This window comes from Pelodiscus sinensis, chromosome 22, assembly GCF_052426305.1.
Source record: "Pelodiscus sinensis isolate ZL-2025 chromosome 22, ASM5242630v1, whole genome shotgun sequence".
Lineage (NCBI taxonomy): Eukaryota > Metazoa > Chordata > Testudines > Trionychidae > Pelodiscus > Pelodiscus sinensis.
Genome location: NC_143073.1, coordinates 14,755,840 through 14,769,069, shown reverse-complemented (window position 1 = coordinate 14,769,069; position 13,230 = coordinate 14,755,840). Strand labels below are relative to the sequence as shown.

The following is a 13,230-nucleotide window of genomic DNA, read 5'->3' as shown; positions in this document are numbered from 1 at the left end:
CTGAGCCCCTCACATACCCCAACCCAAATTCCTGCACCCTCACATCTGCAAGACTGTGGCTTGCTTAGTATCCCAACACTGCCCAGCCTGGAGCCCCCTGCCCGAGCCAGTGTCCCCTTCTCCACCTCCTCCTGCATCCAGATTTCCTCCCAGAGCTTGCACCTCTCACCCCTTCCCACACCCAAATCCCTCATTCCCACCCCAGAGACTACACATCCTGTTTCAACACAGCAAAGGTCCAGCTAGACTGCAGGATTTTTTCAGGATTCTGGAGATATCCCAGAAAAACTCTTCTGCATCCAGGGTTGCGTTTGTTCTTCCGCTTTTTTAGTGGAAGAGCAAACAGGCTCTTTCGGTCACCCCTATATTCCTCTTTCCACAAGGAATAAGGTGGCTTCCAAAAGAAGGGTTTTTTTCTGACATTTGGTCCAGTCTAGACAGGCCAAATGTTGGAAAAACCTCTTCCTACAGAAGAATTTTTTTTGTAAAGCAGCAGTATAAGGATTGGGGATAGTAAGTGACGGAGAGGAGGAGAATAGAGAAGCCGGGGCTTCAAGGAAGGGGCAGGGCAGTAGATCTTGGCTTGGTCTGTCATTTAAAAAGGTTGGAGACCACTGCCTTAAGGAGTAAACCACTTCCTCAGATACCTAGGGCACACTTCACAAGAGCTGTTGCAACATCTCCAGCCTTTCTCCGTGGAGTTCCCCTTAAGGACATTTGCAGAGTGGCCACATGGTTCACCAATGACACCTTTATGAAGCACTATGCTATGTCGCAAGTTCAAGTGAACGACACTATTGTAGCCGCCATGGTCCCATCGACTGCTGTCAAACCATCCACTTATCCTTGAGTACTGATACACACTCACCAACAGTGGAGCACCCATGGGGACATCACTCGAAGAAGTTACTCTCCTTGGTGCAATAACAACGGTTCTTTGAGATGTGTGTCCCCGTGGGTGCTCCACTACCTGCCCTCCTCCCTGCTTCAGAGTCTCCCATTATATCTTCCAGATACCGGGGCGGACTCAAGGAACTGGCAGGAGCCAGACTTCGTGAGAGATCAAAAGGGTGCGAATGGCACGAAGTGTATGCCATGTACGCACAGTCCGGCTGACTACTGCTCATGCAAACCCCGATCTGCAGCGCCAGGACAACCCAGCACCAACACTGGAGCACTCACAAGGATACACATCTTGAAGAACCGTCGTTACTGCACTAAAGTGAGTAACTTCCTCTTCCCACAATGCCCCGGGGCTCCTGGCAGCTCCTCGCTAGGGGCTAGAAATGCAGATACCCTGTACCCATCTGTTCCAGCCAGCCCATCCGCTTGCATCTTTCAACGCTCACTTCATCTAGGAGACACCTTGCTGTTGTGGAGAGTGTTCCCAGTAGAGGCCATGTTCAAAGGATCCCACCCATAGGCCGCATGTTGAGCCCCACGTAAATCCAAACTGCACCGCAGGCCACAAACAAATGGGCTACGGGCTACATGAGTAGCCCTGGACTAGACAATAGAAACTGATCATTCCTGGCTATGGGTGGTGTTCCTATGTGAGAACTCATAATGAAACTAGGCAGTTTCAGTATTTTGGATATAAGTAGAGGGTCTATTACTAAAGTTGGTCTGATAATGACTGATTTGGTTGTGAACAGGCATCGGTTCATTAGCATCGGGAGTGGAGGTTTCCCACCAGGCAGCGCTTTTCTGTTTTCAGTAACCCATAGTTCAGGGCGGTTCTTACTTTGGAAATGCTGTTCTCCATTCTGCAGGCTAATGTAGATGTCTGTTCTATCTATGACTCAGATGAGACTAGGGGTGTTTCCTTAATCCTATCACCATTGGCTGGAGGAGGTTAGGTGCCTTTTCATTGCTTTGTCTTTGGTTCAAGCAGAGGCCTGGTGGTGGAGGGTGTCTTTCATGAACATTATGCACTGTCTCCCTACAAACACAGAGCTGATTGGAGTACCTGTGTTACCTGAAGGAATGAACAGAACAGAGAAACATCAAGAGATCCATCCTGTCACCCATTCCCAGAGTCCGATAAACAGAGGCTAAGGACACCATACCATGCCTGCCCAACCTGGTTAATAGCCATTGATGGACCTACTGGTACCTTCCATGAATTTATCTAGCTCTGTTTTGAACTCTGCTATAGGGTATGTCTACACTGCAGTTTTTCTGGAAAAACGGCCATTTTCCCAGAAGACTACACTTATGTCTACATTGCAATTGCATTCTTTTGACAGAAAGTCAAAAGAACGCAGGGGTTTTCCCAACAGTGGTAAACCTCTTTCTACGAGGAAGAAGTCTTTTTCTGAAAGAGCTCTTTTGGAAAAAGGCATGTGTGGACAAGGAAGAGGGTTTGTTTGTTTGTTTCCAAAAGAAGAGACCTCCAGGAAAAAGCACAGGCCCTAATGGCCACTCTGTACATAGTAATCACAACTTAAATGCAAGATTGATTGGACACTATATGGATGCTATCTTTTGAAAAAGCAGATCGCTTTTTCAATGTGCTTTTGCTGTATGGATCCGAAAGAAGCCTGGATGAAGCCATAATCTTGGCCTTCACAACATCCTTCGGCAAGGAGTTCTACAGGTTGACTCTGCATTATATGAAAAAATACTTGCTTTTATTTGTTTAACTTGCTATTAGTACAAGATCTAGCAGTCACCAAATGATACTATGGGAAGGAATAAATAACTCTTCATTCACTTTTTCCACATCAGTCATGATTTTATAGATCTCTATCATTCGTCCCCTCCACCAGTTGGCTCTTTTCCAGACTGAAAAGTCCCAGTCTTATTAATTTCTCCTTATATGGCAGCCGTTCTAAACCCCTAATTATTTGTGTTGCCATTTTCTGAAACATTTCCAATGCCGAGGTATCTTTGAGATAAGGCAACCACATCTGCACACAGCATCCAAGATGTAGGCATACCAAGGATTTATATAATGGCATTCAGACATTTTCTGTCTTACTCTGTATCCCTTTCTTAACGAATCCTAGCATTGTCTTTTTAACTGACACTACACATCGAGTGTGTATTTTCAGAGAACTATCTATAATGACTCCAAGATCTTTCTTGAGTAGTAACAGCTAATTTAGTTCCCATATTATATAGTTGGGGATTATGTTTTCCAATATGCATTAATCAACACTGAATTTCATCTGCCATTTTATTACCCAGTCACCTTGTTTTGTGAAACCCTTTTGAAGCCTGTTTTGGACTTAACTATCTTGAGCAGTTTAATATAATTTACAAATGTTGCCACTTCACAGTTTATATCTTTCTACAGATAATTTATGAATATAACTGATTAGGACTGGGCCCAGTATGGTCCCGAGGGCCATTTTTCATTACCTTTCTCCATCTGAAAACTGACCCTTTATTTCCCATCTTTTAACCGGTTATCAATCCATGACAGACCCTTCCCTCTTATCCCATGATAGCCTTTGACAAGGTCCCTCACCAAAGGCTCTTTAAACAAAGTAAGCTTTCTGGAAATCTAAGTACATTATATCCACAGGATTCCCCTTTTCCACATGCTTGTTGACCCCCTGAAAGAATTCTAGTAGATTAGTGAAACATGATTTCCCTTTACAGAAAGGATGTGGATTCCTCCCCTCCCCCCCAAATTATGATAATCTATGTGCCTGACAATTCAATTCTTTATTGTTTCGACCAATTTACCCTGTACAGGCTGATAAATATAACTTCATTAATTGCCAGGATCACCTCTAGAGCCCGTTTTAAAAATTGGCATCTCATTAAATATACTCCAGTCATTTGATACAGAAGATGATTTAACCGATAAGTTACAAAACACAGTTAGTAATTCTGCAATTTCACATTTGAGTTCTTTCAAGACTTTTGGGAGAATACCATCTGGTTCTGGCGACTTATTTCTGTTTAGTTCATCAATTTATTCCAAAACCCTCTCTAATGTTACCTTTGTGACCTGAAAGCGATGTGCCAAAAGATCTTTAAGACAGAGGAAGCATGGGTCAGAGCTACTGGCAGGAAGGCACTCAAGCTGAACTGCAATAGCTAAGGACCATGCATAGCATACACCAATAGATCCCAAACCATCACTACAAGAGCAGAGGGAGGTGCTTTAATTAAAATTTTTGGCCAAAAAGATTGCAGATTAGGGTTGACAAACAGTGAACAAGGCAAATTCATGAAAACTTTCAGTCAGACTCCAAAACACCCTAAACTCCAAAAATATTTTGTTTCGTCATGTTCTTGGCTTTGTTTCAAACTTTACTTCAACTATGATTTGCCAAATCACAGAAATCAATTTTGGATTAACTTCAACATTTTCTTGATGTACCTTTTTTCTCCACTGTTCAATTAAGAGTTTCAAAAATTCTTATTTCCACCCAAAGGCTATGTCTACACTACCGGGTTCTTGCACAAGAACCCTTGCACAAGAAGTCTTGCGCAAGAACACGTCCACACTGCCATGAGTGAGCTGTGCTTTTGCGCAAGAGCACCCATGGCAGTGTGGACGTCCTCTTGCACAAGAAAGCTCCGATGGCCATTTTAGCCATAGGGTTTTCTTGCGCAAGCAACCCCAGAGGCGCCTCCACACTGCCCTCTTGCGTGAGAGCTGTTGCGCAAGAGAGCTTACACTTGTAAGAAAAGAGCATAGCTCTTGCGCAAGAGCATCCTCTCTTACCACACCGTACTGTAAATCTTCTTGCGCAAGAGAGGGTGGGCAGTGTGGACACTCTGCAGGTTCTTGCACAAGAACGGCCATACTTGCGCAAAAATCCGCCAGTGTAGACATAGCCTTTAAAATGATTTTCTCCCTATGTTTTGGAACAGCCAGCAAGCAAACAAAAATCCCATTGTGTTCACAATTTCACTTATGACATGAATTTTAATTAGTAGAAGACAGCCAGGTGCTACCCAATCCTGGTCCTCTGCAATAGGAGAGAATTGGGAATAGTGTGTTCTTTGTAACTCTGTCTTGAAGATGGGTAACTACAGGTTACGACTGATCATGTTTTCTTCTGGAGGACAAGCCAACCAAGAGAGATTGATCAAGAAAAAAAAAAAAAAGACATCCAGTCTTGATTTAATTAGATCTGTTCTAGTTTAAACAGGAGCTCATTTGGGAAACTTGCATGGATTGTGTTGTACAGGTCAGACTAGATGATCAGTGGCATTACAATCTATTATTAAATTTTGTAAGATAAACAGCTGATGCTTAATGAGAATTGTTAGCCATCAAAGTCTTAGTCATATCCTCTCACCCACAGGCCACACAGAGATAGGTAATTCTGTATGGTATGGCTCTAAGTCCTGAGGGTGCAGTCAAATGAGCTTAAAGAGCCCATTTAAAGAGCTGTTGGTGGTTGGAAAAACTGCAGCCCTGAGTAGGGAATAAAATTGTGGCTCATCAGCAGAACAAGGGTGCTGAGAAAAATCAGATGGGCTAAAGAAGAGGGGAAGAAAGTGTAAAGGCAGCTTTGAGAGCTAGAAATCATATCTGAACTACCTAGAAAGAAGAGTATTGGGTCTACAGAGGGGAGAGAAACTGCACAGTCTTAAAACCACACAGAAGCAGAACATACAGTAGCTAGAACAGTTCTTTTAGGGGACTGTTTTGCCAAGAGCCAGTAGCAGAGACATACCACAAGTCAATGAGCACTTTTCACATTTGAGATTATGGACTATTAACGATAATGCTCGATGTCAGGCTGGCGGTCGGTTTCTAGTGGAGTGAGTCAAGGATCTGTTCTAGGACCAGTTTTGTTCAACATCTTTATTAATGACCTGGATGAGGGGATGGATTGCACCCTCAGCAAGTTTGCAGATGACATTAAGCTAGGAGGAGAGATAGATACACTGGAGGGCAGAGATAGGGTCCTGGACAGATTAGAGAATTGGGCCAAAAGAAATCTGATTAGGTTCAACAAGGACAAGTGTAGAGTCCTGCACTTGGGATGGAAGAAGCCCAAGCATTGTAACAGGCAGGGGATCGAATGGCTAAGTAGCAGTTCATCAGAAAAGGACCTGGGGATTACAGTGGATGAGAAGCTGGATATGAGTCAACAGTGTGCCCTTGTAGCCAAGAAGGCTAATGGCATATTAGGGTGCATTAGGAGGAGCATTGCCAGCAGATCCAGAGAAGTGATTATTACTCTTTATTTGGCTCTGGTGAGGCCACATCTGGAGTAGTGTGTCCAGTTCTGGGGCCCCCATTATAGAAAGAATGTGGATGCATTGGACAGGGTCCAGCAGACGGTGACCAAAATGATTAGGGAGCTACAGCGCATGACCTATGAGGAGAGACTAAGGGATTTGGGTTTGTTTAGTCTGCAGAAGAGAAGAGTGAGGGAGGGATTTGATAGCAGCCTTCAACTTCCTGAAGGGAGGTTCCAAAGAGGATGGAGAGAGGCTGTTCACAGTAGTGACGGATGGCAGAACAAGGAGCAATGGTCTCAAGTTACAGTGGGAGAGGTCTAAGTTGGATATTAGGAAAAACTATTTCCCCAGGCAGGTGGTAAAGCACTGGAATGGGTTACCTTGGGAGGTAGCGGAATCTCCATCCCTAGAAGTTTTGAAGTCTCGGCTTTACAAAGCCCCGACTTGGTTGATTTGGTTGGGATTGGTCCTGCCTTGGGCAGGAAGCTGGACTTGATAACCTCCTGAGGTCTCTTCCAGCTCTATGATTCTATGAACGCGGGACCTTGGCTCTGCATCAGGACTTAAAGATAACACCCTCCTGCTCCAATCACTAGAGACCATTCCCTAAGCCAGAGTTAGGGATAGAACTCAAGAATATTGACTCCCCGGTACTGATCTCCTTCCCAAGTAAAAGTGATGTGGTCTAGTGGAGACACTGCCCCCAGATACCATCTCCCTGCTGGAAAGGAGATCAAGGCAACCAAATAAGCATTGACATCTCTGGTTTTATTAAAATTAAATATAAGTTACAATGGTCAAATATTAAAAACTAAATCCCCAAATGACAGATATTCCCTATTTCAAACCCTTCAATATTTAAATTCATTTCACAGAAATGCTACAATAGCAGAGAGCACCAAAAAGCCAGTTTCTTCCTTGAGAGATGCACAGGGATATATGAAGCCTTTGCCTCATGCAGTACAGTGACGTGCAGTACTCTGGGAGGCATTTTGCCTGTAGATCAGGCTGTTAACTTGCATGATAAAGGTTGGCAGATACTGGCAACACTGGTATAGCAATTGGCTTTTCACTGGGATTTGCAGAGAAAGAGGTCTTGGGTTTGAGGATTATTTTAGCTAGTTCGTTCATACAGACAACCTTGTTTTAATCTGTTAATACTTGAGACTCAGATTTTGCTCATACAGGACTTTCCACCCAGAGATATTTGCAGTATATGCTGGTAGGTAGGTCAGTCAGCTGCAATGTTGACATTTTACATGGCAGAAAGAAGTGGAGTGGACGAGCCGGGCATGTAGACATTTCAGGGGTTGCAGGTGTCCAGATCAGGCAAGCTGTTGGGATGCCAGCCTCCAAACATCACGGTGACAGATGGTCAGAGATCTCCAAGAAGGGACATCTCTGCCTATCAGTTGCTGATTTGAACTGACAGCCTCCCATCAAGTCTCCCTGCTTGCCACGGAGATGAGCAGTGATGGGTCACACCAGTCTTTGGTGCCTTGCAAATCTCTTTGCAGGTTAATGAGAGCCAGGAATTCTAGTTCCAGTGATATGATACAATCCCATAGAGCTGACATAATATAATGAGACCAGTTTGTCAGTAACTACCTGCCTGGAGGGGAAGTGCAGCCAGCACTGGAGGGAAGAGGAGCTGGTTTCTCCTGAGTGGTCAGAGCCTTTTGACAGCAGCCAGACCCAGTTCTCCTGGGCAGCCCTGGGAGCCTCATATGATATAGCAGGGCAAAAAGGCGAAGTCCTTCATCTCTGGATCATAGGCTGTAAGAGGCAAGCAGAGATGTGAGTGCAGGCAGAGATGTAACTCCACAAACAATAATGTAACTCCCACGCCCACACAATCCAGCCTGGCAAATATTTACCAGTGAAACCTCTCTGCTGGATTTCCTATCCCTGTGTTAGAGAGGAAAACAGAGACAGAAAGGAAGGCAGGTGCTGGTATCTGCATCTCCTACTCTCAGAGTGTCCCCCACCACTAGATCCCACTTTCCTCCCGAAGCTGGGGATGGTCATTCCCAATTTCCCCTCCCTCCAGGCCAAGGATAGACATGATATGACTCACCCGCACAACAGATGACAACATCAATCCCTGTGAAGGAGGTGCCACTGGCAGGGGGAATCTGACTAGGGCTATGTCAGTGTATTCACTTAAACGGTTAACCAATGAGCTTGGGCTCATCAGTTAACCCTCATAGTTACATACCTCTCCCCCCTCCCGTGTATCAGAGGCAGGAGGGGAGGGAGGAGTAGGAAGGGGCCAGGAGCTGGTGGCTTCACAGGAGCCCATGCTTGCTGGGAGAAGCTTCTACAGAGCTGCTGCCCCCTGCAAATGTTAAGTTACTTGCACTGCTGGCTGTTACGCATTTCTTACAGGGGCTCTCCTATTGCAAAGGGGTCCCTGCCACTCTTTAAATAGCTCCCCGCTGGCTTTTGCCGCAGCTCAGCCAGCTCTTGCGAGGGCTGCGCACCGGGGCGCACCCACTTCCTTTCACCGCTGGCAAGGGCTGAAAACCGCAGCAGTTACACGTTTACAGAAGCCTGCCGCTTGACATCCCTAGATCTGACACCACCACCCACCCAAGGGTGGCGGGAGCAAGTGATTTGCCATCACCCCCTCCCACACACACCGCCTAGGGGTGGGGGCGCACTGAAGGGGGAGTGACTTGACGTCGCCTAGCTCCCTCCCTTTCCAACCCACCCCTGGCCAGAGCAGGAAGGCCCCAGGCGTTGCCTTGGCTCTCCCCCATTCCCGCAGGAGGCAGCACGCGCGCGCGCGCGGACCGTTAAACCGCCGCCGAACTTGAGAGGGGAGTGGAATGTGAAAGGGGTCAAGAAAAGGAGAGCGCGCGCGCGAGGCCAAATACTCACGGTTGATTGGCAGTTGCTCCCGCGTACCCCCGCCTATCAAGACCTTTTTCAGCGCGCGCCACAGCCGCGATCGGCCCGCCTCTTGCGGCACGTCATCGCCAGGCATCGCCTCGTTCTCCTCCTCCTCCTCCTCTCGCTGGGCAATTCGCTCCCAGAGTTCTGGATCGACGGGCGGCAGGGCCAATCGGCTGCTACCGTTACTGCTCCTTCTCTTCCAGCCTTCGCCCCGGCGGCCGCGCACGCGTAGCGAGGTGACTGTGCGGCAGAAGGGGCACGTGACCTCCTCCCAGCCCTGGTCGCGCGCCAGGCGGCAGAGGCAGGCGGTGCAGAGCGCATGGCGGCAGGGGGCGGGGCGGCGCCACGCACCGTGCGCGGGCCCGAGGCGGCGCGGGGCGCGAGCCCGGCGGTCATAGGGCAAGTAGCAAATGCCGCACTCCGGCTTGCTGTCCGCCTCCATTTGGTGTAGCCGCTGCCGTACCCCAGCGGGGTGAGAGCGGGAAACGAGTGTTCTGTCACCTCACAGCTCTGCCCGGCGCGCGGGCCGGCGGCGGTTATAGAGACGTTCTGACCCCGCCCCCGGCCTGGCCCCGCCCCCAGCCGCCGTGCGCCAAGACGCCTGGGTTAGCGGGGGCGGGTTCCACGCGGGTCCAACGCTCATTGTCCCACCCGGGGAGCCGCGCGCGGCTTCGGCGAACTGCCCCTGCCCCGGGTACAAACAGCGGCTGAGCGGGACGCCCGAGGGTGCGGGGGCGCTGGGCTGGAGCGGGGGGGGGGGGGCGGACTCCGCCCTTGTAGTGCCAGCCGGGGGGGGGGGGGCAGCGTCTCTGTCGCGGGGTCCATGCAGGCGCGGGGCTGGGGAGGTTCGTGCGCCCAGGCTGGCTGGGAGCGGGGCCTCTCCCGTTTGGCTGACGAGGGGCTTGGTGTCACTGGGGCTGTGGGTGCGGGGGCAGAGGGGTCTGCCTGGTGCAGGGGGCCCAGTCGGCAGTACCCGGAAGCAATGGCCTCGGGAAAGGAGGAAATAACGTGGGGGTCTGTGCCCGACCGAGCTCCCGCCAGCCCCGGGTTTCCCAACCTCTGACTCACGCCTGCCTGTCACAAGCTGTGAGTCATTCCCAGTGTAAATAAATACATCAGGTGCCTGCGTGGCACATGGCCAGGCAGCTGTTGGCCTCCCACCATGGCCTGGCTCATAACCCCCCATTTTCCAGGATGGGGAGATGGACATGGAGGGAGCATCGCCCCCCAAACTCTCCCCCCATCCTGGCTGGCTCAGTGGGGCAGGGAATGGGACACAGGGCCCATCCCTTTTAGGGGCTGTTGGCTACCTGGCCCCAGGGCAGGGACAGACTGGCTGGCTGTCTGGGGAGGGGGGGAGGTTGCAGAGGAGTTGAACAGGGGCCTGTCCTCTCTAGGGGTGCCAGCTCTGCAGGGCTATGGGGTGGGGGCTGGGTAAAAGGGTCTGTGCAGAGGATTTCCCAGCCATGGGCGCTGCTCCAGCTTCTGCCAGGAGTTGCAGCATCCTGGCAGCTGGTTCTTCCAGGATTTCTCAACCTGGGTCTAGTGGGTGGGATTGCAACCCAGAAAGGGGGCCAAGGCACTTACCCTGCAGCAAACACCTCCCAAGCCTGATCTCCTCCCCGAGCTCTGGCAGTGTCCCTCACTCCTGACCTGCAGTTCCTGCTAGCTAAGCCCTGTCCCCCTGAGCCTGGCTGGTGCCACTCACTCCTAACTTGCAGCCCCTGCCAGCCCAGCCCGGTGCCCTCCTGCCCCAGCAAGTGAAATAATCACACAGTCCAGTGCCCCAAGATTAGCTAAATAGGTGGGCAAACTGAGACATAGAGCTGTACCTACACATTTCTGGAAATTGAAGTGAGAGTCAGTTTTGCATGGACACCTGCTAGGTGTCCATTGGCCTTCCTAATTCATAGGACCTTCAATAACCTCACACACTTTGCTCAGGAAACATGAAATTTGTTGGCTAATTACCATGAGCCTGGTGGCTGGCTGGGCCTGTTTTACCACCCTTCCACAAGGGCTGTACTTGGGGTGTCACCTTCCCAACAGGCAGTGCCTGGGATACAAAAAGGAAGAAGCGAATTAGCTGACAGGACGTGAGTGGACAGTTTCCAGCTGTAGCACATGGGGCTGTGTGTGGGGGAGGGGATGGGGGAGAAGACAAGGATGTCCTATGTGGGGATTGGGTGCCAATCTGCCATAAGGGGGCATCGTGGTGCAATATGCACACTCCACTGGGCAGGCAAGGGGACTGACAGTGTGCTTGAAGGTCCAACAGATTGCAGGGCAAGAGGGTTACAGCCAAGACATGGAGTGGTTCCTGTCTCACTCTGAAATGTGCAGCTTAGGTATGAGAATGTCCCATTGACTTAAGTGAACTGGCTCCTGATTGACTCCAGAGTGAATGAGGGGGAAGTTAGCCCTTTGACTCCAGTGGAGTGACTCCAGATTCACTCCAGAGTGAGCAAGGGGGAAGCAGCCCATTGACTACAGTAGAGTGATTCCTGATTGACTCTGGAGTGAGGGGATAATTGGCCCATTGACCCCAGTGGAGTGACTCCGGCTTGACTTGAGTGAATCTAAGACTAACTGGGGTTTATGGGTCAAGCATTTTGTCCCCTCCATTCTCCACCAGGGTTGGCGAGTTTTATTGGCTGGAGGCAAAACACAGTGGCTGTGTCTAGACTGGCCAGTTTTTCCAGAAAATCAGCCACTTTTCCGGAAAAACTGGCCAGCTGTCTACACTGGTCGCTTGAATTTCTGCAAAAGCACTGACTTCCTACTGTAAGAAATCAGTGCTTCTTGCGGAAATACTATTCTGCTCCTGTTCAGGCAAAAGTCCCTTTTGTGCAAAGCTTTTGCGCAAAAGGGCCAGTGTAGACATATCAGATTTGTTTTGCGCAAAAAAGCCCCGATCGCGAAAATGGCGATCGGGGCTTTTTTTGCGGAAAAGCGCGTCTAGATTGGCACGGACGCTTTTCCGCAAAGAGTGCTTTTGCGGAAAAGCGTCCGTGCCAATCTAGATGCTCTGTTCTGAAAATGCTTTTAACGGAAAACTTTTCCGTTAAAAGCATTTCTGGAAAATCATGCCAATCTAGACGCAGCCAGCCAGACAAAGGACTGGTGCCTGGCCTTGCACCTCACTTTGACATTGGGGTTTTTCTTGGGGAGGGGGACTTGTGCAGGAGTGTCTAGTTTAAATTTTTGTTTTGATTTGCCATAAAATTTGGTATTTTCTGAAAGATTCACAGACTCCTGATCTTATTCTGACTTCTTATTGTTCATCGCCCTTCCCCCCGCACTCTAATCCACCAGCCCCCAATTCCCTCCCAGAGCCAGGGAAAGAGCCCAGGAGTCCTTGCTTCCAGGCCCCCCCCAGCTCTAACCAGCCCCTACTTCCCTCCCAAAACTGGGGAGAGAACCCAGGAGTCCTGGCTCCCAGCCAATAGCCCTTCATCCCAGAGCCGGGAATGGGCTGGAAAACCACTGGCTGAGAGCCCCGGGCTGCTCCCCATCCCCGTGTGACTCTATAACCAATGACTCAGCAGCTCTCTGGGGATTTTTCCAGCGGCTGAGGCCCCTGCCGGTATCTGTCGCAGCCACACGTCATCGTCATCCTCCTCCAACCTCATGTGTGCTTGTCAGCCCCCTCACTTCCCGGTGGTGACCAGCAGGCCACTGACACGGAGAGAAGCTGTGTTTAAAGTGGATGTGCAATCTAGGCCTGATCGATTTGTGCTCTACCTGGCACTTTTCCATGTGCTGCCCAAGTGCTGAGGGTTCCCAGGGGATGAGGCAGGAACACCTGGTCTCTGTGGGGCTGGGAGGGACCAAATTCACCAAGGCTCCATTTAGCCTGGGGATTGGGCTGAAACCAGGCAGTGGTGGGGGAAGCATTGTGAAAGACAAATTGCACAGTTTGTGTGTGTGTGGGGGGTGGGGGTGGGGGTTGGATAGGTGAAACAGAAAAGATGGTGCAGCTGGTTATATAGGGACCCATTCTCAGCACTGAGTTATAGCCAGCTCTGGGACAGGGCTGCTGGTTACACAGGGACCCCTCACCCAGTGCTGAGATGCAGCTCCCTCCAGCAGGGTGGCTGGTTATACAAGGACTCTTAACCTGGCCCCTGTAGCCCCTCAGTGCTTGCTGCCCCCTGGTGGTCATGTGGA

General features: G+C 49.8%; 1 protein-coding gene across 2 annotated transcripts; it reads right to left on the bottom strand.

The window, feature by feature from the left end:
- Positions 1–6,909: 6,909 nt before the first annotated feature.
- RNF227 (ring finger protein 227) lies at positions 6,910–9,698 on the bottom strand. Of its 2 annotated transcripts, XR_016347712.1 has the most exons (3): positions 9,046–9,698; positions 8,381–8,500; positions 6,910–7,938 (listed from the first exon to the last, which is right to left on the bottom strand). XR_016347712.1 is itself a non-coding variant. In XM_075907261.2 (2 exons), exons 1-2 carry the CDS (start codon positions 9,500–9,502, stop codon positions 7,886–7,888), a joined length of 510 nt encoding a protein of 169 aa, XP_075763376.2. In that variant the 5' UTR covers positions 9,503–9,621; the 3' UTR covers positions 6,910–7,885. The 2 variants fall into 2 exon arrangements, 1 of the variants encoding a protein (XP_075763376.2); XM_075907261.2 differs by lacking the exon at positions 8,381–8,500 and having other exon boundaries at positions 9,046–9,621.
- Between the last annotated feature and the right edge of the window lie 3,532 nt (positions 9,699–13,230).